Genomic DNA, 25,722 nt, shown 5'->3' on the forward strand with positions numbered 1-25,722 from the left:
CAGGACTCTGTGCAGGAGTTCCTCTACATCAAACTCGTTCATCCATGTCTTTATGGATCTTGCTTTGTGCACTGGTCCAAATCATTTGGTGGAGGGGGGATTATGGTGTGGGGTTGTTTTTCAGGGGTTGGGCTTGGCCCCTTAGTTCCAGTGAAGGGAACTCTTAAGGAGTCAGCATACCAAGACATTTTGGACAATTTCATGCTCCCAACTTTGTGGTAACAGTTTGGGGATGGCCCCTTTCTGTTCCAACATGACTGCTCACCAGTGCACAAAGCAAGGTCACAAATGCGCTTCTTGAAGAATGGTCAAACATTCCCATAGACACACTCCTAAACCTTGTGGACAGCCTTCCCAGAAGAGTTGAAGCTCTTATAGCTGCAAAGGGTGGGCCAACTCAATATTGAACCCTAAGGACTAAGACTGGGATACCATTAAAGTTCATGTGCGTGTAAAGTCAGGTGTCCCAATACTTTTGGTACTATAGTGTATATCATTAGATCGACTGCTCTGGAAGGAGAATGGCCAGTGATGGATTGAAATTCGGCTGCTCCTTGCTAAAAACAGCTGAATTTCAATCCATCTATGGCTAGCTTTACTCTCAACCTCCTGATTATTTTTGGGGCCTGTGTCAATGGGCTTTTGCTCTCTTCAAGTGGCCTTTGTATAATACCAGCATATGGGATTGCAAAACCCCCTTCAAGCAGGACAAATACAAGTCAGGCGGAGGTCAACTGCAGGCCTAATGCACCTGTCAATTCATTTTGGATGATCTCAGAAATGCGTCAAACCGGTGCTATCGACACAAAGCCAAAACACATTGACAGAGGTCCTTAGTTTTGTAAAACAAAAGCTGTAGCCTTAGCATCCCTATGTGAAAATACCAGTATTTTAATGCAGATAATAATACAGAATATGCTTGTTATTTGATTTCAAGTGCTGTGCAGGACTTGAGAATAAGTAATGAGTAATGTAATATAGTGTATACAAATAAATATTTTATGTTACAATTATTTCTACAAAAAAAAAAAAAGTATACCATGCTTCTAACTACTAGACCTGTGTGCAAAGCATTTGAATTTTAAAAGTCATAGATCAGAATAAAGTCAGAAAAATTGAGGATAGAGCTCATCTCCCATTATGAAATCAGAGCTTTTCTCAAGATGGCCATACAATGCATGAACTTTGGCCAGTTCCTGAACTGACTAGGACTCTCTCTTCTCTCAGTTGGTGGTCCAGGTGCCACCCTCCCGTCTGACATCCTTTGATAGAAAAATTGAAAAAGCTGGACAGATTTTTTTATTTTTTCTATTTAATATGAACATCAGATGCATCAAACTAGATGCAGCTGCTGTTTGGGTACTATGACAGCTGCTGGCAGGATACAATATGCACAGCGAGAGATTTGTCCATCCACAGCCTGAACGAAAAAAATCTAAACGTGCCCATAGATTAATCTTTTCTTTTTTATTCAGCTAGCAGGCCAAACGAAAAAAACCAAACGGATTTCCCTATCTACACAAGCAAGGTGGATGGAGGAATCCTCCCCACTCTCCCAATCTATTTTGACAGTAGGGGACTCCTCCACTGTCAGAATACACTGATTATCTGATCAAAAAAAGTTTGCCAACAATCCCATATGACAGAAATCTACTGTTAGATTGACTCTGTTGAGCGGGAATGGCCACAGATGAATCGATATTCGCCTAATCCCTGCTGATCTTTGAATTATGATCCATCTATGGCCAGCTTTATTCTAGGCTCCATGAGCTGTGCTGTCAGTTGACATGATATATTGAACAGGATAGGCACAGGCACACAACTTGTAAGGGGATCACATATTGGGTTGCATATTAGCCAATTCCTACTGTGAAGCAATGGCAGCAAAGTATCTTAGTAGTTAACACTTATAGCTTGCACTGGGGTCCTCGATTCGAAACTTGGCCAGGCACCATCTACACTGAGGATGTGTGTTCTCTGTGTGTGACCTATATCATTATCAAAATGCCAAGAAAATGATATGGAAGAGGCCCTCAAGTATATCAAACACGGTCCCTAGAAAGCTGGCCCATAGAATTGCAACAAGTCAGATTTGACTGACCAAATATATACAAACTTCAATTGTGATTTCCCAGTTGATTGATTTTTCAGTTGAAGCATGTCAAGCAGAGTGGTGCCAACAGGGCGTAATTTACTCTATGTATGGCCAGCTTAAGTCTATGAGTCGGCTGTCTCAATAGAGATAAAGCGGTTGATTTACTAAAACTGAAGAGTGCAAAATCTGGTGCAGCTGTGCATAGAAACCAATGTTTCATGTAGTAATCCCACTAGAAGCCACAGTAGTCAAGATCTGCCCAGTCTGAGTTATGGGAGGTATTGTAGTTTATTATATAACTCTGTGATAGTCACCTGTTTGTGTAATGTAACTTGTGCTTTAGGTTTGATGCCTTTATTAATGTGATTTTTACAAAACCTCCTGTTTGCCTTGAATCCCTTTCCCTTTAAAAATACCAAATCTCTCCCATAACTTTTTTTGTAAACCACAGCAGGACTATTATAGTTTACATTACTTGGTGGACTAAAGTTCACAAAATACTGTGGTAGCCAGAATATAATTTTATGGCTATGGCGCTATACCTGTTTTCACCAACAGATGGCAATAGAGCAAACATCTGGAAATTGTACCCCAATTTTAGGTAAAAGCCAGGAGCTGTGAGGAGGAATCCCTGTGTACAAAGGGATGGAGAAATGACAAAGAAACAGAACTTCCAGGCTGCCACCACTCTTGTGATGATCTGCATCCCTTCTATACATGTGCCCGAGAATGCCGATAACTTAACTAAAGTACCTTTCTTCTTGGAAGGTGAATCAGTCTTGCTTGATGGTTGAGCTTGTGGTTGGCTCAAACAGACAGTTAAAGGGGTGGCCTCTTCGTACATGGGAGCAGCGGCTGCAGCTCCTAGAGACTCAATGTCAACGTCTGCGCTTCTCTGGAGTGGCTCCATCTCTGGACCTTCATCCTCTACAATGCACAAGGCTGGCTGCTCATCAGCTGTGGGAGGTGATGAGACGTTCCCTTCTTCAGAAATGCTTTGTATGATCCTGAAATGTGTGCTTTCACAGGGGTTTATGTTCACAACACTTGGGTCCTTCATTTTGTGTGGAGACTGATAAGGAAAAAGTCAAGAAAATAAATCTATAAACTACAGAATGACATGTGGAAACTTGACTTTATAAAGCATGCATGCTATGCTGCTAACATGAAACTCACAATCCTAAAATTTGCTAGACTTGGGGAATCTCAGCACATCAGCCCTTTCCACCTTTTACCTGATCCCTGACCACAGGAGCTTTTTTGTCCACAGAAAAAATGTTACCTTAAACCACCTAAAGCGGAGGTCCACCCCAAAAAAAAAAATAATTAATTAAAAGCCAGCAGCTACACATACTACAGCTGCTGGCTTTTAATAATAGGACACTTACCTGTCCTGGAGTCCAGTGATGTCGGCACCACAGCTGATATTTCCATCAGCTGTCGGGTGCTACCGCCGCCATTGCGGATAAGGGAACCCGGCAGGGTAGCCTTATAGCTGCACGCCGGGAACCCTACTGCACATGCGTGAGGTCCCACCCCTCTCTCCTGGCCCAGAGACAGGGGGAGGAGGCAGCCCCGCGGTGATGTCATGGGCCACGGTGTGGACTCCCGGAAGTGGGAACAGGATCAAAGACAGGTTATCCTGTCGTCCCCCCCCCCCCCGAAAGGTTCCAATTGTGGCACCAGAGGGGGAGAGGAGTCAAATGAAGGTGGAACTCCGCTTTAAGGACCAAGCCTATTTCTGACCTTTGTTGTTCACAAGTTAAAATCAGAAATGTACTTAGAACCCCCAAGCAGAGACCCTAGAGAATAAAATGGAGATCATTGCAATACTTTATGTCACACCATATTTGCGCAGCGGTCTTACAATCGCAATTGTTTTGGGAAAAAAAATACAGTTTTTTGAACTGATAAATAAGGAAACAGTAAAGTTAGCCCAATTTTTTTCTATAATGTGAAAGGTGATGTTACGCCGAGTAAACTGATACCCAACATGTCATGCTTAAAAACTGCGAACACTCGTGGAATGGCGACAAACTACGGTACTTAAAAATTGACATAGGAGACGCTTAAACATTTTTAAAGGTTACCCGTTTAGAGTTACAGGGGAGATCTAGTACTAGAATTATTGCTCTCGCTCTAATGATCGCAGCGATACCTCACGTGTAGTTTGAACACAACACCATTTACATATGTGGGCGCGACTTGGGTATGCGTTCGCTTCTGCGCGCAAGCTCGGAGGGACGGGGCGCTTTAAAAAAAAAAAAATTTTCTCATTTATTTTACTTTTTATTTTTACACTGTCCCCTCTTTCATAAAAAAAAAATGTGATCACTTTTATTCCTATTACAAGGAATGTTAACATTCCTTGTAATAGAAATAAGCAGAACAGGGTCACTTTAATGTGAGATCTGGGGTCAAAAAGACCTTAGATCTCACATTTACACTAAAACGCAATAAACAAAAAAAAAAAAAAAAAGTAATTTCATGTTTTCACATTAAAAAAAAAAAAAAAAAAAATGGGCCCTTTAAGGCCGGAGGGCGGAAGTGATGTTTGACGTTGCTCCAGTTCTCCAAGGGCATAGAGTCAAGTGGATGCCATCTTACCCTCACTCGACTTCCTGCCCATCACTCCATTGTATCGGATTGTCTCTGCCGCTGCTGATCTCTCCGGTAAGTGGCCAAAACGACCGGGAGGCGAGGGGGGTGGTGGTCACCTCTCCCACTGCCCATACCCTGTTTCCCCGAAAATAAGACCTAGCATGATTGTCGGTGATGGCTGCAATATAAGCCCTACCCCCCAAATAAGCCCTAGTTAAAGTCCTTGTAGGTCTTATTTTCAGGGTAGGGCTTATTTTCGGGGAAACAGGGTAGGGCTTATTTGGGGGGTAGGGCTTATATTGCAGCCATCACTGACAATCACGCTAGGTCTTATTTTCGGGGAAACAGGGTAGAAGTCATCCCGTGGTGAATCCGCCGCTGGGACCACTTTTATGTGAAAAAGGAGCTAGCTGCTGCCACAACCCCAGTATTTAACGTCAAAGTAGTGACGCACATACACAGTGGGCGGTCCGGAAGTGGTTAATTTATTAAGACAGGTATTTCTGCATTCATCATTCTTGGGAAAATACCTGACCCTCTATGGTCACAATCTTCCACAAATCTCTAGTCATTGCAAATCAGTAGCCATCATCCTAAGGCCCACAGTAATTCACAATATTAGTTACCTACCTTGGTAGCCTGAGGTAGCTCCCCCCAGGCCCAGTGCATTGGGACCTCGTTAGCTGCCATTCCTCGATCCTGTGCTTTGCTGACCAGCTCAGAGTCACTCTTAGGCGTTGCAGAACGGGATCCTGGAGGACTGAGCAGAAACATCCAAATAAACCTTCAGTCTAGTGTATTTAACCATATATAGGATGCATGTCTTCCTCATCCCCTTGATTCCCCTACCCCGTGACAGCGTTGGGGGGGGGGGGGGAAGATTCTCTCCCCACACCCACTTTCACATTTTAAATACAGCGTGGCATTCATGCACAGGATTCAGAATGAGAGAACTAAAAGTCCCATTTGTCACCATGGCAGACAGCTTGTAATTCTCAATGAATTGCAGGGGGCGCTGATGAGCGCACTCGTACTGCATTCACAAACCCTGCAACTTTCAAACAGAAAGACTGTACAGAGGTACATTGCACCCATGGTCCACTGATCACGGGTGAAATGCTTTGCAGGTCTCTGCAGGAAAAGATAATAAAATGCATTTTTTTTCTGCAAAATTAGAGGAAATTGGTCTTTAATAACCAGTCTCCTCCTACTACAAAAAAAAAAAAATGCATGCATCAAAAATAGATTAAAAACTCAAAAAAAATGCAGCAACACTAGTGTTGACGGACCTAAGAATAGGGAAATCTGCATCAAGTAAGTTGACAACTTCTTGTGTAAAGGAAGTGCCCATAAACGTTTAAATAATGTGGCCAGACACATACCCATGACTATGCCAGCTGTGGTTACAGTAAACATATCAAGTGACCAAGGTTTGGGGGCTCCTGGTACACTTGAAAAGCAACTAAGGTGATAATGCAAGGCGATCCCCAAAAGGTGCCGGCTTTGACGTAATTATTCACTTTTACAATGCCACATGTGTGCTTTAACTGTGTGCTAGAACCAATCCAATATTACTGTTTTGTCAGTGCAGATTGGGAGACTGAAAGGGAGTATGTGATTGGTTCATATTGGCAGTCCCTCCTCCAGGTGCTCCATTATATTTAATGTCTTTCTTCTGAAATGATCAATAACAAAAGGAAGCGGGGTAGAGCAATGTCTGGATAAAAAAAAAAACTGAAGCCCAAAAAGTTTGTCTGGTGCACCCCGATGTGCTCTTCACCCAGAACTGGAACAATCTAGGTACCAACCTTGGGTTTGGTGTCCACTCTCCATCAGAATGCGGGTACTTCTCAGGTTTAGTGAAGGAAGTGATCTGTGATTGGTTCACCTCGGAGACTCGGTCACTAAAACTGTTCTGGACAGACGATCTATAAAATAAAGGTAACATTTTTAAATACTTGATTATTTAGTTTTCTTATCCATGATATAAATAAAATAAAAATGCATACTCTATGTGCATTGACTACTGCAACATCTTCCTCTGAGTTCTCTTAGCCTTAAATTCTATATGCCTATATTCTCTTTAACATGGTCAGGGCTTAATATGTGTAAATATATATTATTTTAGTCATGTTTCGCATTCACTGTGTGAGTCATGGTCTCTCCATTTGCTTCTTATCCACTTGACCTCTGGGAGGTTTTACCCCCCTTCATGACCAGACCATTTTTTGCTATTCGGCACTGCGCTGCTTTAACTGGAGATTGTGCGGTCATGCAACGCTGTACCCAAATGAAATTTATATCATTTTTGTTTCACATAGAGCTTAGAACTTCACATATAAATTTCTTTTGTTGGTAAAAGCAGATAATGCAGCTCTCAAAATCAGTGTAAGTCCTTTGCAGGCTTGTAATAAAATCCACAGTGGGTGCTCTGGCTCTGATGCTCTCACAAAAAAGTGAGCAAAAGCATACAGGGGCTCACACGTTCCGTCTTACAAGCCTTGATCACACTTTTTTTTATGCACCAATAAAGAAGCAACAAGGGCGTTTGGAGTTGCTGGCTCTATTCTTTGTATTTATTTCTTTTGGTGGTATTTGATCACCACTGGGTTTTTTTTTTATTTTTTTTGCGATATAAACTAAAAAAAAAGACTGGAAATTTTGAAAAAAAAAACATTTTCTACTTTAGGTTATAAAACATATCCAACAAACTCAAATTTCATCATAAATGTAGGCCAAAATGTATTCTGCTACATGTCTTTGGTAAAAAAAATCCCAACAATGGTATATTAATTGATTTGTGTGAAAGTTATAACGTCTACAAACTATGGTATATAGGTTTGAAAATTGATCAGTCCCGATGTACTGACTATCTTTTTTCTTAAAGCTCCAAATTATTATTTTTTTTTACACTGTTATTGCTTATACAGTGATGATCACTGTTTAAGCAATAGTTTTAGCTGTCATGAATAGGTTAACCATTCATAAACAGCTTGCTTTTGGTTGTGATCTGTAATTTGCTAGACTAATATCACTTGGTACAGGTATCCAGGAACCTTGTAAATGCTGTGGGCCAATCACAGATCACAACAGTAAGCAAGCTGTTCATGAATGGAAAGCCATTCATGACAGGTTGCTTACATTGTTTCATATGATCACTATGACCAATTATAGCGATCACATGATAACCCAGTTACTGATCCTGGTAACAGTAATCTGCTGGTCACGGGAGGGGCACGCTATGTGCTCCAAACCCAGAAGAGGCCAGATCACAATCATATACACACACACACACTACATACACTCACATACATACACACACATGACTGAGCCTGCCTGCTGTGCCACCACTGGAGTGGGGCAGCAAGTGGTTAATGAAAGAAACCTGTTTACAGAATTCAATAGCTCAAGCTGAAATTTACACAACTAGACCTGATGACTTATCACAGTGGCGAATACCTTATAAAACTGGGATTCAGACAAACTTCAAATGAGAAAAGGTTCTGCTTCACTATCCAATTAGTTACCCTGAATTCCTGAAAAATTCTCTCTCATGTACTATCCCTTTCATGAACAGATCACTGAAGCCTATATATCCATATCAAATTTAGCAATGTCAGTATGTGTTGGTTAATTTAGTTATTTATTATTATTTATTTATTTCAGGTACTTATATAGCGCCGTCAATTCACTCAGCGCTTTACATATACATTGTACATTCACATCAGTCCCTACCCTCAAGGAGCTTACAATCTAAGGTCCCTAACCCACATTTATACATACTAGGGGCAATTTAGACAGGATCCAATTAACCTACCAGCATGTCTTTGGAGCGTGGGAGGAAACCGGAGTACCCGGAGGAAACCCACGCAGACACAGGGAGAACATGCAAACTCCAGGCAGGTAGTGTCGTGGTTGGGATTCGAACCAGCGACCCTTCCTACTGCTAGGCGAAAGTGCTATCCACTACACCACTGTTTTTTACATTGTTGAGGACATATAAGGCTTTTATTTGAAAGAGTGTTTTAATAAATACCATGCTTAGGCTGACAAATAGACAAGAATTTAAAAATAAATTAATTTTTTTACAATTTTTTTTAAAACTGTAATTGCATATGACAGCTACAGCATTAAATGGAGGCACATCGTCATCTTCAGGCTGAAGTGGTACCTGCAGGATTGAGAAGTACGTGGAGACTGTAAGCTCTAACGAGCAGGACCCCTCTGATTCCTCCTGTATTTTAATTTGTAACTGTACTGTCTGCCCTCATGTTGTAAAGCGCTGCACAAAATGTTAGCGCTATATAAATCCTATATAATAATAATAAACCTCCAGCCTGCACGTGATCAAAATGATTGGCTGTCATGGTGATCACGCGGACAGAACCACACATACTGCTTTCCGATCAGTAAGGTAAGACCAAACAAAGACAGCAGCATGAGAGAGCTGGGAACTTGGACAAGTGCACATTCCTAATTCCTACCTGAAAACATAGTTAACATTCTCATAGCACATGAACCCACGTGTCAGATTATTAATGGCCAGATTGCAGATACTGGTGGTTAATAGTTTTTGATATAAAACATCAGTTTAAAAATGTATAATCTTGGGAAAAAAAAAAAAAAAACAACCAAAATTATCCTCAAAAGATAACAGTTTCCTTTTAAAGGGCGAGTCCTTTTAGTTTTATTAAAGTGCTGCTAATTTTTTAACACATTGCCACATCATCCTACAGTGTACTGCAATAGCTGCAGCATTTCAACATTAGCTTATTACATATGCAGGCTCTGCTTTCTGCCTTTACCTTTCAAATCCTCTTAGCTCATTGCAAGCCTGCCAAACAGAATATGTGTATTTGAAAAAAAAAATCTTGTGATGTTAGAACACTTACAACATTCCTGCTAGCCAGAAACCATGTAAAATATAGGCTGCCAAAGTTCTAGGTCAAAGGAAAGACATTTAAAATATCTTATTTATTGCAATAATACTTTTAAACGAAAAGTAAAAAATGCGATTTGGTGATTTAACAGGAGGAGCCTTATTCATTCGGGAAAAATAGATTTGTAATGATGGGTCTTTGAAAGGTTTTTTTTTTTTAAGTGCAACATCACTTATTTCCACTAGATGTCACTCAATACTTACTTTATATCAGTGGTCATCAACTCCTGTCCTCAGGGCCCACTAACAGGCCAGGTTTGCAAGATAACTGAAATACATCACAGGTGATATCATTTGCTGCTCAGTGATTGCAGTATTCTAGTCTGCATCTCCCCAAGCTAATACATAAAACCTGGCCTGTTAGTGGGCCCTGAGGACAGGGTTGATGACCACTGCCTTATAGACTACATCTGTCCCATAGTCCCCATGTAGAGTATTGAAAGGGTGTTTTTTTTTTGTTTTTTTGTTTTGTTTTTAAGTGCAACATCAATTATTTCCACTAGATGTCACTCAATACTCACTTTATAGACTACATCTGTCCCATAGCTCCAATGTAGAGAGTGTTAAGTGATTTTTGTGCATTTTCGCACAGTGCCACACTTTGCGCATAGGGCAGCCCTTTAATTTCAATATGTTACTCTATAAACCATAAACACAGAAATAAAGTGCAAGTATCTTTTTGAGCTTTGAGTATTTTTTAGCAGCACGTTTTGCCATTTGTTGTTCAAAAACGCACGTCCATTATTGAATGGTGCTGCAAGTTCAATTATGTGCATGTTCACATGCTACTGCAATGCAAATGCAGCCTTATATTTTGTAGACGAATTGCCGATGTAAAAAGACTGCCGGAAGAAAGCTGCCATTTCTAGATTTTGTAAGGACGTTAAAAAAAAAAAAGGAAGGAAAAGGAAAAAGACGTAATGCATACGGCAGAGCCTACTGACCCAAGTGCAAACACATAGTGACCAGCAGAGTGCTATGTGTGAGATGATATTTGGTTATAAGAAACAGCGCAAGTATGCATTAGACCCCTTTCACACTGAGGCAGTTTTCAGGAGTGTTAGCGCTAGAAGAGCCTGTAAAGCGCCTGAAAACTGCCTCCAATGCTGCCCGAATGTGAAAGCCTGAGTGCTTTCACACTGGGGTGGTGCACTTGCGGGACGCAAGAAAAAGTCCTACAAGCAGCATATTTGGGGTGGTTTGGAAGTGCTGTGCACAGCCCTCCCAAAATGCCCCTGCACATTGAAATGAATGGGCAGCGCTTCTGAAGCGCCTGAAAAGCGATTCGGATGCGCAGCAACGCGGGCGCTTTTAAGCCCCTCTTCGGCCGCTAGCAGTGGTTAAAAGTGCTGCTATAATGAGCGACGCTTTAGTGCTGATGCTCAAGTGGCCCCGTGAAAGTAGCCTTTTATATGTAAAGCGCTGTCTAAATTGACGGTGCTATATAAGTACCTGTAATAAATAAATAAATAAATAAAGTCCACATATCTGGTGGCGAAAGCCTGTAAATGCAGGTTCACGACAATGTGGCTGCGGGGATTGCGTGTGAATTGCATGTGAACTGCACATATTTAAGCACACGCAGCAAAAAAAAACGCTGCTGTTTAGCAGACACGCGGGGGTGACGTTTTATCTTAATAGCATCCCCACGCATTGGAAACCATTGTGCGTTAGACCCGTACGCGGAAATGCACAGCACCATGCAGTTTCTGTGGGGTTGCGGTGTTGGAAGAGGTTCAGAAATGTTTTCCCTGCATTTCCCACAAGACAGCAGCCCACTGGTTCTGGGCCTGCGCAAATGCAGCTGCAGGGAAACAGCATAAGTGTGAAACTCAGGCCAAAATTCTACTGAACTGACTTTGAACAAAAATGTCCAACAAAATGAGCGAGGATCAGTCTGAAAAGAGGGTGGAGGATTTTTGGAAGCACTGATAAAAGCAAAAATGTTTCCATGAGTGTTTACAGTAGAAAACTTTTAAGGGATATTATAAAACCAACAAAAAACAATACTGCGCTTGTGTAGTAAATGAAAATCGATTGAATGAAATAAAATAAAGCAGCAACAATGAACAGTGAGATATAACACAACAAATACAGTATTTGGAGAAAAAGAAAAAGTTGTGCTAATTGTGTATTAATAAGTGTTTAGTGTAGTGTAAAACCTTTTTAGGTATTTATTAAGAAGCAAATGCACATACACCAAGATAACATTGGAAGTGCATAAGGATAAAAAAAAAAAACAGCTGCAGCAAACATAAAAGCTAGAAAAGCTTGGAAGGTTAAAAATCGTGGTGAAGTAGGTTAGTGTTTCCTTCCTTGCAGCTGTTTTTTATCCTTATGCACTTCCAATGTTATCTTGGTGTATGTGCATTTGAATAATGCATAGAATGCATTAAGGTAAAAAGCCTTCTACCTTTAAAAGAAAAAAAAAAAAAAATACAAAAAAAAGGAAAACAAAAGGCAAGGAACAGCAAGGCTCCACAGAAAGATGAAGGTCACCACAGCGCCGAAGGAGAAGGTTCAAAATTGGATGATCAGTTTTGGGGTTCTTACCTAAAGGTTACGAATTTCTGTTTGATCAACTGGGATTAGAAATAAAGGAAAACCTCACTTTAACTAAAGCACTTTGACATCTACCTGGCGGTTTCCAGTAGTTCTGCCTCTTCCTCTGAGCTCATCTCCATGCTAAACATGTCATCATCTTCTGACGTGTCACCATTATCGTCTCTCTTTAAATTATCTAGCTTTGATTTCCTCCTCCTTTTCCTTCTCTTCTTTACAGATCCACTCATGACATTGTCTGGGTTGGGTTGGGACAAGTGAGTATTTCCAGGGTTCTGGGAAGAACCTGTAGAGTCCAGACCTCTAGTCCACTCTACTGAACTTCTCTTCAGCTGGGCCTCCATGAGAGATGCTCCATCCAGTAAGATAGGCGAAGTCGCCAAGTATGACGGGATGGATTCCTGTGACAACATAAAACAACTTAGTTACTGAAAGTGTCCCACCACCCTTTCAATACTAACAGATAAACAAAGAAAACTATAATAAAATGTTTATTGCAATGTCTATTAAAGGAGAGCTCTGGTCCTCTTTTGGAGGACGCAGAGTAAGGCTCAATTCCCCCACCAGGTCGGTAAAGATGTGTGGGCACCTCACAGTGATGTGTCCCCCCACCCTCAGACCAGCCATTATGTCCGACCAAGTTTTCTATTACCAAATTATGGACTTTTCAACTGAACTAGTGCTGCACCACAAAAATCGGAATGTCACTGTTATTCTTTAAAGACAAGTAGAAAAAAAAGTCTCAAAGAAAAAATACTCCTTACAAGAAAACATAGCCATATCTACCCCAAAAAAAGTCTGTGTGTTACCGTTTTTTTTTTAAATAGGCGAGTACCGATACTTTCCGTCAAGTACTCGCCGATACCGAGCACCAATACTTTGTGGTTCAATTTGCACCAATACAAAATGAATGGGTGCAAATAGCACTGCAACGAATGAAATGCGATTTGAATAGGAATGCGGTGCGATTCTTGCCCAAATCACATGCAGTTTTCCACCACCGCTCCTGTGTGTGTGTGAACCCAGTAAAAAAGGGAAGCGCCATCTAGTGGGCAGTTTATTAAAAAAAAAAAAAAAAAAAAACCCTCACATTAGAGTTCATATCTGGTCAAATCCAAGTCTGCATAGTGTACCTGTCCCTCCGATGATAGAAAACCACAGCCGCTGGAGGTGCTCACAGGACTGGAGGAGAAGTTCCAGGACTCCTGTGGGTATAGGTCGGAAGCGATGTCAGCTTGGGGGGTAGACCACCTACCTATACATCTCTTCCAGCCCTGTGAGCACCTCCAGCGGCCATGGTTTTCTATCATCAGCAGGATAGGGACATTATGCAGAGTTAGATTTTTTTTTTTTTTATTTTGACTTGATAGATGAGCAGTACAATCCATGTAGTAAAGTTACTGGTGTATGCAGTACTGCATGTGGCCAGATGTCCGGGGGCACTGGTGGCTCCCAGCGCTTTGTGGAGGACTCAGAGACGTTCTGAGACACTCCCAACTGGGTGGGGCAGGCGTAACGTGCGTTGGAGCACCCCAAAGTGTCAATAGTTTCCGAGTGTCTCTACAAAGCGCTGGGAGCGACTCTCGCCCCCTCACCTCTGGCCACATACAGTACTGCATACACCAGCGCCCCCTCACCTCTGGCCACATACAGTACTGAATACACCAGCGCCCCCTCACCTCTGGCCACATACAGTACTGCATACACCAGCGCCCCGTCACCTCTGGCCACATACAGTACTGCATACACCAGCGTCCCCTCACCTCTGGCCACATACAGTACTGAATACACCAGCGCCCCCTGACCTCTGACCACATACAGTACTGCATACACCAGCGCCCCCTCACCTCTGGCCACATACAGTACTGCATACACCAGCGCCCCGTCACCTCTGGCCACATACAGTACTGCATACACCAGCGTCCCCTCACCTCTGGCCACATACAGTACTGCATACACCAACGTCCCCTCACCTCTGGCCACATACAGTACTGCATACACCAGCGTCCCCTCACCTCTGGCCACATACAGTACTGCATACACCAGCGCCCCCTCACCTCTGGCCACATACAGTACTGCATACACCAGCGTCCCCTGACCTCTGGCCACATACAGTACTGCATACACCAGCGCCCCCTGACCTCTGACCACATACAGTACTGCATACACCAGCGCCCCCTGACCTCTGGCCACATACAGTACTGCATACACCAGCGCCCCCTGACCTCTGACCACATACAGTACTGCATACACCAGCGCCCCCTGACCTCTGACCACATACAGTACTGCATACACCAGCGCCCCCTCACCTCTGGCCACATACAGTACTGAATACACCAGCGCCCCGTCACCTCTGGCCACATACAGTACTGAATACACCAGCGCCCCCTCATCTGACCACATACAGTACTGCATACACCAGCATCCCCTCACCTCTGACCACATACAGTACTGCATACACCAGTGCCCCCTCACCTCTGGCCACATACAGTACTGAATACACCAGCGCCCCGTCACCTCTGGCCACATACAGTACTGAATACACCAGCGCCCCCTCATCTGACCACATACAGTACTGCATACACCAGCATCCCCTCACCTCTGACCACATACAGTACTGCATACACCAGTGCCCCCTCACCTCTGGCCACATACAGTACTGTATACACCAGAATTGTCCAGCATTCCTGTTCAAATCACATGCGATTCTCTGCAGTGCGATTTGCACCTATTCATTTTATATTGATGCAAATCGCACCACAAAGTATCAGTGTAAGTATCGGGAACATTATCATGAGTACCTGTGAAAATACTAGTGATTGGCACCGATACTTTAGTTCTGCTTAAAAAAAATAAATAAAAAAGGCACTGGGAAAGGTCCACAGCAATCTGCGACATAGTATCTAAGCTTTTATTGGCCAAATTACGGAAACCAAGTGGAAAATGATCAAAAATCACTGCATTGCAATAGGAAAGGCATTCTTATCCAGTTTCCACCAAGCATTTAACCACTTGAGAAGGCAGGTGCCAAATGACTGATGACAAGCTTATAAGCATATGGTGAGCATACACATTAGTGTCTATTGGCACAGAAAAATGTACAAGTTCTGTGCCAATTAAAAACACATACGGTTGCAATGGAAAAATCATGAACTGCACTGAAGTGCCATTAGTGGACTTTATACATTTAGCATAGTTGCAGCGCTTGCTGATAGGATTAGCCATTGACATAATGACAACTTGTGTTGGGCTGCTGTCACCATATCACAGGTTACACCCAGAGACGGTATGTCCTGCCAAACGAGGTCAGGGAGCATACTTTCAGAATCTTGTCTAATAGTCACCAAGCCATTAAAGGGAGAGATGTAATCAGGAGACCTCTACTAGGACAGCACCATTAGAGGGGCCTGTAAGAGACTATTCATTTATCTTTCCGGTATATCAACAGGAAAGTAGCTGCTTATAGTTCAGCATTTCACAGATCTTGCCAAGAAATTCCTTACTCACTCCGGATTGGGCCTTCCACAGCTCATATACTGAGGAGCCAGCCAACAGAAGACAAAACCACGTCTGTCTGTGACCCATGAAATCACTGGGGTATTACATGAATGTGGCCTGTCTGTATTCTGCAGATTGTCACAGAGCACAGACATTAGAAAATAGAAGCTGACTCATTTCTTATGTCACTTTCACAAGGAGATAACTTCTAATATATTCTTCACTCCGATGACCGGAACCTCTGCAGGGAGAAGTATGATACTAATAGGTCTACTCCTAGTATAATACGGCTGGCTCTTAAAGCGGTATTAAAACCAAAACCAATAATTGTATTATATTGCGGCTTACAAGTTATTCGATGTGCTGGCTGCATTAGTTTTTCCTTTTGTTAGCATTTTGTTCCCCCACAGTTTTCCCCTGGTGGGTAACACACCTCCTGCATTAGAGTGCCCCCACTCTGGATGAAGGAGCAACACCTTCACACAGCAGCACTGTCAGTCTGGGGTGGGGTTGTATTAGATGTAATAACAGATTTAGATACACTATCAAAAAAGTCAGACTCCAACTTATACTTTTTAACCTCTTCCCTCCCGCGCTATACCCGAATGACGGCTACAGCGAAGGCCTTAATTGCCAGAAGGGCGTCAACAGACGTCCTCCCGTGCATGCGCTGCTTGCGCGCCCCCCGGCAGGGCATGTGCGGTGCACGCTTTGTTCACCAAGTCAATGAGACTCGGCTGATCACAGATCGGAGTAAGGGGTGGATCCCGGGGACTTACCACGTGATCAGCTGTCAGCCAATGACAGCTGACCACGTGATGTAAACAAAAGATCTGTAATCGGCTTTTTTTCTGCTCAGAAAAAAAAAGCCGATCACCGGCTTCTGTCAAAGGGACAGCGGCCCCGAACAGCGAGAGCCACCGCCGCCTCATCTGTGCCCACCAGTGCTGCCTGCCAGTGCCGCCTGCCAGTTTATATCAGTGCCGCAAATCAGTGCCCACCAGTGCCATCTACCAGTGTCACCTATCAATGGCCACCAGTGCCACCTATCAATGCCTATCAGTGCTGCCAATCAGTGCCCATCAGTTCCTCATCATCAGTGCCGCCATTCAGTGTCACCTACCAGTATCCATCAGTGCCACCTATCAGTGCCCACCATTGCTGCCTCATCAGTGCCCACCAGTGCAGCCTATCAGTGCACATCAATGAAGGAGAAAAATTACCCATTTGAAAAATTTTATAACAAACTATAAAACGGTTTTGTTTTTTTGTTTTTTGAATCTCAGTCTTTTGTTGTTTTTTTTGTAAAAAAAAAAAAAATCAGCAGTGATTAAATACCACCAAAAGAAAGCTCTATTGGTGGGGAAAAAAATGACAAAAATTTAATTTGGGTACAGCGTAGCAAGACCACACAATTGTCATTCAAAGAGTGACCTCGCTAAAAGCTGAAAATTGGCCTGGGCAGGAAGGGGGTTTAAGTGCCCTGTAAGCAAGTGGTTAAAGTGGAACTAAACCCTTCTATTATTTTAAGCAAAGGAAGCCGCCATCTTAGCCTCTGTTTGATCTTCAACTGCCATGATGCTGCACATTTGATCAGCTATGACACCAGCCATTGGATGGTTTGACTGTTTGGTTGAGAGCACAACCAATGCGAAAATTACATTCCCGGCACGTGCCGAGAATGTAACTGTTTTTTGAAACTGTTAAATCGATGGGTTTAGTTCCGCTTAGCAGTTACAGCAAACAGTTATGTTCCTTTTGAGATAAATGTTTTACATAAATTAATAAAATCTGACCATTGAAAGCCCCCCTGTCAGGGCTATACGGTTTGTCTCTACCCTCCAACTGCTACTTTGTCTAAACAGCTTGATCTGGTAAAGTAAAGCCAGCCATAGATGGTTTGAATCTCGGGCGTTCAGCAGGAACTGGCCGAGATTCGAACCATGTATGGGCAGGCTGAAGATACCCAAGTTGATTAATCAATTAACTTGGTTACAACCAGCCTGTTGATTTTACATGCAATTATATGAGCTGCTAGCAATAAACACAGTGGTTACAAGAAAGAAAATCGCTCTGTCTATGACCGGCCTTAGTTGAAAAATAACAGACTTACTGGCCAGATCACCAGGTGAAAATGGAGAAAAAGAAAACGAATGCAGCCACCATATCTAAGAATTGGTAAGGTGCAATATAATAAATGTTTGCTGCGCTGACCCCTTACTAACACACAGACAATTATTGTTTTGTTGCATATTCACCCAATTTCTGCTGCTTTACCAGCCTTTCTCAACCTTCTTATCCCAAAGGAGCCCTTGACATCATTTTCAGGTGTCAGGGAACCCCTAAAGAATAGTCCATCTGGGGTCATTGGTGCCAAAAGGCAAAATGCCCTTTACATTGGTGGGGGTCAGTGGGAAGAATGCCCCACTTACAGTGGTGGCTAGAATGTCACCTTTGCTGGCTCTGCCAAGTGGCTTTGGACCTGGAACTATGCAGGCACCATCGGATGGGAGGTCAGTTAGCCACAGCTTGAGGACCCCCTAGCCACCTCTGGAGGAACCCTGGTTGAGAAAGGCTGTACTATACTTTAAAGTGTACACACTGAAATTCCTAAACTGCCAGCACTACAACACAACATGCACATTATGGTGGTTGCACCTGAGCTCAACTTAATTATTGAGCATGTTGGAACTAAAGGATGCAGTGTCAATTTCATTGACGGAAATATTTTAGTCATCAAAATTAACACTATTTCAGTCAAGTAAAATATGATTAAAACTAAAATGGCTTTTTAGTCAAAAGACTAGAACTAAAACTAGAACAGGTGCATCCGAGCTCCTACCTCCCCTGCAATGCCTGGTGAGCCTCAACACAGCACTGGGAAGTCTCTGCAAACCTCCATGTAATGCATGCAAAATAGGCCATTAATTAAGGCCTGATGGTCGAAACGTGTTGGCTTTTTTGACTGTTGTTCACATGCTATAATAAAACTATGTTTTAGGCAACTTCCATAGCACCAGCCTTTTTCCCTTTTTTTGCTAGGACTAAAACAACATTTCAATCAAACAAAATTTGATGTCAAAATGAACACTGCAAGGATGCAATAATTGATTAGCATTCCTGAAAGAAAACCTAGTCCACCACCTCTTGCTCTGTCTAATTGGTCCATCATAATAATATAAGGCCTTATTGGCCTATGCAGTACAGGAGAGGAGCCACATTCTCAACCAGGATGGCTGATACATATTTGTTTTCCAGAGCAATACCATGAATGACCAAGGTGTCCAATATGGAATATGTTCTTGGATTCCTCAGGAGTTTTATAACTAACTATTATGTTCTAAGCACAACCTACCTCATTACCCTCGGTCTCCTCAACAAAAAAGGCTTCTCCATTGTCCCCCAGCTTCATGTGGAGATCCACACAGTCTCCATTGATTTCAATGTCCACCTAGTAGAATATGACAGGTTATTTTAGACAAGTATAGTCTAGTCTAAAGTAAATTACAGTGCATCTATAAGAAAAACTTTTTTTTGTTAGTTTTGGATAGAGTAGGGCAAGAGTAGACCCACATAGGGAGCCCCACACAGCCAGGCTGTTTTAAAAATTCTGACATCTGGTGTGGGGAGAGGAACCCTCACCCGCTGTCACACTGGTGAGAGGCAGGGAAGGGGTGAGGAGTGGAACAAGAACATGCTATGTTACACCCTAAATACTGATGTGTATGTTCTAAAAGGTGAACTTATCCTTTAAGCCTATGCAGTAGAACAATAGGCATGGTCAACTACTTACCAGACTGCCCACTTTAGCAAGCTCCAATGCCACTCTCTTCTCCCTGAAGCTCTGTGGGTCAGTGGGCAGACCCTCAGTATCATCATGTACAATGCAGAGCTCCTAACCCAGCATTGTACATGGTGGAGGCAGGATGCAGCGATGGAAGGTAGGTACTTACAAGGAGGCTGCAGGGGGACTAGCCACACAGCTGGAGAGAACCTGCTGAAGTGAGGAAAAAGGAAAGTAATAGAGCCTCTTCTGCAACCCCTGGATTTATTGAGCGTATACCTCTTGCGGCATGGGGGTGGAGCTCTGCATGGGTATTTTATTGTTGCGCCTGGAGTTAGGCATTAAGAATCAGGCAACAAAGTAGATCTGTATCATGTTCAATCTCGCTACTCTTGTTTAGCATTGTCTGGCTATGCGACTGAATTGATAAACGTCCCCCAAAATGTACAGGGAGTACATCTAGGAAGGGCAGGCCCAAAAACAGCAATGAAGATGGGACAGGGGGTGGGGTGGGGTTTGAAGCTGGGGCACTGTGTCAGCTCCATAAGAAGGCCTGTTTAATAAACTATTCAAGAGAGTAGCTTCTGTTAATTTAGTATTTTCAATAAAATTGAGCCATAATGTCCCCATCTTCATGCTATTGTAGGGTCCATAATTGTACTCAAATAATAATGATGATATTAATCATATTAACACATCCTTACCACTTTCTCCCTGGAGCGCAGAACTCCCATCTTCCCAAAGCGTACATGAAAGGGTGAGCATTGCAGGTTGCCATTGGGCTGACGAATCACTATGACATCTATACAACCAGAGAGAGTGGCGGGATTCAGGCCTCTGTACAGCTCCTTCACAGTAACGAATACTTGTCCAGCCAGCTGACCCACGTAATTCATTGTTTGAGTCTGCAAAAATCAGTGAATTGAAACGGTTAGATAAATATTTCTGCTTTATAAATATATAAGGAGTATACTGAAGCAGTCACATTATGGTTTGCCAGGGTAAAGCTTGCAATCTATAGTCAATGCCTGCACAATGCTAGGCATAGGCCCCTATGTGACTGCACCAAGACTGGGCTGTCCAGGCACCATGCCCTGCATTCTAGGTGGGCAAGTGCAGCATTCAAGTGTGCTTCATACTAGGAAGTACCAGAATATTCAATGGGGTGACCAACAGCTCTTATAGTATATTAAGGATGCCCAGTACACAGACATTATATGAAGGTGGAAGCCAGCATACCCATGATTGTAAGAAAACAGCCTGGACTTACAGTCTTACTTGGAAGACATAGAATCAATGGCATTTCAGGGCCCCCTTAATCAAGGTGAGAACAGTGAAGGAAAGTGAAGTTGGGGTGCTTGGTGAGCGTCATTACTTCTGGGTGACAGGTAGAGGTGCTGGGTGACAAGGGGAGCAATGAGGTGTGTCAGCGGGAACAGTGACAGGGGTGTTTGGTGCCAGGCAAGTGCTGTCAAGGGTGATAGAGGGGTTCTTTTTGGGGTGCTGGGTGAGTTAGAAAGGGTGCTCAGTGACAGGTGATGGAAAGGGTGCCAGGTGATGGAGGGGTGCTATCAGGGATGCTGGGTGACAGGTGGGTGAAAGAGAAGGCGTTCTAAGCAATAGGTTGGTGAAACAGAAAGGGTGCTAACGATGATGTTGGGAGTGCAGTCAGGGGTGCTGGGTGACAGGTTGGTGAAATAAGAGGAGTTCTGGGCGATAGGCGAGTGCAATAAAAAGGGTGCTGGGTTACAGGGGGGGTGCCATCAGGAGTACTTGGTGACAGGGGTGCCGGTCGGGGGTGATGGGTGACAGAGGGGTGCTGGGTTCCACCATCCACTTGTAAGCCAACAGGAGGCTCTGACTGAGAAGAGTGCTACCCAACCTGATGTAGGCTCCTAATCCACATTGCTCACTGATCTAAGTCAAGTATAAGGATTTGGTTAGCATTTTTAAACATATATCCTTAATAAGCAGTTTCCCAAAGTAGCCTCACCCCTTTTTTTTTTTTTTTTTTTTTTAGCAGGACACTCTTCGTTTGCCATCCTCTGAACAAGCAATAAATATTTTGTCTGGGTTGACATCTCAGAAATATTTATGTGGGGGCAGCCATAGCTGCCTGTTATATATGCCAACTCTGCCTCCTGTTAAGTAGTGATGCACAGTGTTGTGCCATTCAAATTCACTTATCTCCCCGGATATCTACCGGGCATGGACAGTCCCATAGAAAACAACAGACTTCCTTTTCAATGTTCTGTTAGCCACAGGCCAGGTGATCCCTCTGCCATGGCTTTAAGTCCCATGAAGGATTTATTTATAGCAAAAAAAAAAAAAAATTTTATTCAAATAAATGATGATAACATGATATTGTTACGATTACATGTGCACTATTAAAGTGATTTAAAGCTTTGTTTTAAACACGTCATACTTACTTCCACTATGCAGTTAATTTTGCACAATGTGGCCCTGATCATCCTCTTCTGGGGTCCCCCAACGGCGCTATCAGCTCCTCCCCACATCCTATAAACCCCTAATAGAAGCGCTCTCCCGGGGGGGTTACCTTGTGGGCGCGCTCCCGAGTCCAGCATTTGTGTTCATAGACGCAGAATGTATTACTCGGCCCCGTCCCCCGGCGCCTGCGTCATTGGATTTGATTGACAGCAGCGGGAGCCAATGGCTGCACTGTTATCAATCTATCCAATCAAGAGCCGAGAACCCCGAGCAGAGAAGTATAGTGCGTTTCCACCGGGGGATAGAAGGGGGTCAGGTGAGTAAAAGGGCGGGGGGACTAGGTGGCCGGCCCCATGGGCCTCTTGGCTGCTTCTCTGATTAATGCTCTCCTTGCCTGGCCTGTCAGTTTAGGTGGATGGCCATGTTGTGCCATGCTCTTTCCATTTTTGGATGATGGATTGAACAGCGCTCTGTGAGATATTCAAAGCTTGGGATATTTTTCTTATAACCTAACCCTGCTTTAAACTTCTCCACAACTTTATCCCTGACCTGTCTGGTGTTTTCCATGGCCTTCATGATGCTGTTTGTGCACTAAGGTTCTCTTTCAAACCCCGGAGGGCTTCGCAGAACAGCTGTATTTATACTGAGATTAAATTACACACAGGTGGACTCTATTTACTAAGAAGGTGCCTTCTGAAAGCAATTGATTCCACTAGATTTTAGTCAGGGGTATCAGAGTAAAAAAGAGGCTGAATACAAATGCACACCACACTTTTCAGATATTTGTAAAAAAATGTGAAAACCATTTATCATTTTCCTTCCACTTCTCAATTATGAGCCACTTTGTGTTCACATAAAATCCCAATAAAATACATTTACGTTTTTGGTTGTAACATGACAAAATGTAGAAAATTTCAAGGGGTGTGAATACTTTTTCAAGGCACTGTAAATTACATTCAGAGAGAATCTGCAGGCTATAGTCTGTCAACCACTAGAAAGCAGCAGCACCAATCACCTAATTGTGTCTGGAGGAAGCTATATATTGCGCCTGCATAACGTAATGATGCTTTCCAGCTGGGTATTCTGTATGTAAACATTGCTAGTCTTCCAGGCTTCTTCTCAGAACTGAGATTTTCCACGCCATTATTTATTGTATTTCATGGATACACATTCCTCCACGTTTCAGAATTTGTATGGATTGTAGCCCAGAACTGATTCCCACACCATCAGCTATCGGAGCCTTGGGCTTGGCTGGTTGTAGCACGGTTGCAGTTTTCTCAACAGCTTTTATTGCCGGATATTATTTGTAGTCAATATTTCTAATGGAGAGCAGTATCATTTTAATTCTCAATGTAAAGCCAATATATTGTATCACGGTGCACTTAGGCCAATCACATCATTGCTGGGGATGAATACACCTGAATAATAGACTGCTTCTGCACAAGCCACACCCATTATGTCATGTGATTATTATGGTTCCCTGACAAATTTGGTCTTATGCCGCGTACACACGGTCGGACAAGCTCCGTCGGCATTTAAGACAAAAAAATTTAGAGCATGTCCTCTAAGTCCATCGGAAATGCCGACAGAAAAAGTCAGATGGGGCATACACACGGTCGGATTAATCGACCAAAAGCTCCCATTGGACTTTTTCTGTCGGAAATTCCGACCGTGTGTACGCGGCATTAGTTATCAAAAGGTGACCAGAAGAGGGAAACAAATAAGGAAAAGGCTCCCACAATTTGCTCCCCATCCATCCGTCTGTGTGAAGAGCAACTATGTCAGTCTAAGAGGCAGCCGCTTTCCACCACTGATTTTGCCACACCACAAGTGCCTTGCTATTGAAAAAGCCTGCTTTGGAGAAGGAGTTTATGTGTTTTTGATCTCTATAATATGAGATCATGGAAATGAAGAAATCTTAGACTGCCGCACTCTGAAGAAAGACTCATAGCTCAGCTATGAGTAAGCATCTACCAATGTGAAACGCGTTAGATACTGCTACACACTGTTCCTGTGAGATGGCTTTTGTTGGATTTTAAACGATTTACAAATAAAGATGTCTTTCTTCAGAGTGTGGCAGTCCAGGATTTCTTCATTTCCATAGACTTGTGCAAAGCCTGCACCTGAAACCAATCCTAGAGGGTGGTAGCACTCAGACGAGGTCCAGAGGCTTGGTGAGTGGCATATCCTCCCCTATAATATGAGATCCATGTCATCTGGTAAGAGGCCAATTTTTTCAATATACGGAGCACTTGAGTGGAATTTTTTCATAAGCACCAAGAACTTTATCACTGTATATATCATATGGACTTTTTGTGACAGGATATAATCACATGATGGACTTTAAGGTTTAAACTCATAAGAGAGTGCGAATTCCGATATATTACATATTGGTTATTTGCACTTTATAATTTTATATGTGGTTTACCTATTTTTATTTATTTAGCAGTGCCATCACACACACTGATATTTTTAACACTTTTGGGTTTGCACTATAATATGCGCATTGTTCATTGTATGTAGAGTATCTGCACTTATTTGTTGTATTGGATATTCACTTTTTGAATTTAAAGGAACAGTGCACTTAAACTTTTTATATTATTTATCGGTCCAGTATTCAGGATATACGAGTTACAGCGGTTCACATTAGTGGTGTTGGCTGAGCACAAGAACTTATATATATTATTATTATTATATAGGATTTATATAGCGCCGACAGTTTACGCAGCGCTTTACAACATTAGGGCAGACAGTACAAGTACAATACAATTCAATACAGGAGGAATCAGAGGGCCCTGCTCGTTAGAGCTTACAATCTATATTTCTTTCTATATAAACTAAAGATAAGCTGACAGCGTCCGCCACTGTTCACGTGTATTCGAACTCCACGGGCTCACCGGCAGTTAGAGACAGATGTCTGAGACTGGACACAGTCAGCTGGATCCAGGCTAGGACATCTGTCCCTAACCGCGGGTAGTCGCCTTGTGCGCAGGTACACGCAAAACAGTGACAGCCGCTGTCAGCCTGTCATTAGTCTACATAGGCTGAGCGGCCAATGCTATTCATATACACCTTTTATTCCAGCAGCAAGAATGCGCTAATTATCGCCACTGAAATCCAATGGATGCAGCTAAAAACGGCCATGTGAGAGGCCATAGGGGTAGTACTACATAATTGGTTAACAATTAGAAATTTTTTGTCGTTCTGGTGTCCATATTCTCACTGCTCCCCCACAAAAACAAATCGCACCTAATGCATGGCACAGTGACCCATGCAGCAAGTTGAATTGCTGAGACATCTAATGGCTGCATTCACATGGGTGTCCGCCAGGGAAATTCAATGGATTACTATTGGCCGAGCTAAATGCTACATGGACACAGTTGGGTTAATTTTCTAAAACTGGAAAGTGCAAAATCTGGTGCAGCTCTGCATGGTAGCCAATCAGCTTCTAACTTTAGCTTGTTTAACCACTTCCGGACCGCCCACCTTCGTTATACGTCGGTACTTTGAAGGAGGATATGGTTGTTATGGAAGCAGCTAGCTGCTATAACCCCAGGATCCTCTTCTTCAGTGAGTGGTCCGGTTTAAGATAAAAGTGGTCTCTGCGGCAGATTCGCTGCAAGATTACTTTTATCGGCAGCGGGAGAGACCCCCCTCCCGCCGCGTTCCAGTGCCCTCCGCTGCTTACCGGAGCCGTCGGCAGCGGCGGAGGCGATCGCGTCTGTCCCCTGCCTGGGTATGGAGACGAGTGAGGGGAAGATGGCCCCTACCCGTCTCCATATCACTGCAGGGCGG

General features: G+C 43.1%; 1 protein-coding gene across 7 annotated transcripts in view; it reads right to left on the reverse strand.

Annotated features, from left to right (window-relative positions):
• The window catches only part of LPIN1 (lipin 1), a 265,282-nt gene that overhangs the window by 91,804 nt on the left and 147,756 nt on the right, over nt 1–25,722 (reverse strand). For all 7 annotated transcript variants that reach the window (XM_073625360.1, XM_073625362.1, XM_073625361.1 and 4 more), the window contains 6 exons: nt 20,184–20,384; nt 19,051–19,146; nt 12,273–12,598; nt 6,505–6,624; nt 5,327–5,456; nt 2,849–3,167 (listed from right to left, as the gene is read on the reverse strand). In XM_073625360.1, the coding sequence (XP_073481461.1) occupies nt 2,849–3,167; nt 5,327–5,456; nt 6,505–6,624; nt 12,273–12,598; nt 19,051–19,146; nt 20,184–20,384 (1,192 nt within the window). The remainder of the gene's footprint in view (nt 1–2,848; nt 3,168–5,326; nt 5,457–6,504; nt 6,625–12,272; nt 12,599–19,050; nt 19,147–20,183; nt 20,385–25,722) is intronic.

This window comes from Aquarana catesbeiana, linkage group LG04 (assembly GCF_042186555.1).
Source record: "Aquarana catesbeiana isolate 2022-GZ linkage group LG04, ASM4218655v1, whole genome shotgun sequence".
In the NCBI taxonomy this organism is placed as follows: domain Eukaryota; kingdom Metazoa; phylum Chordata; class Amphibia; order Anura; family Ranidae; genus Aquarana; species Aquarana catesbeiana.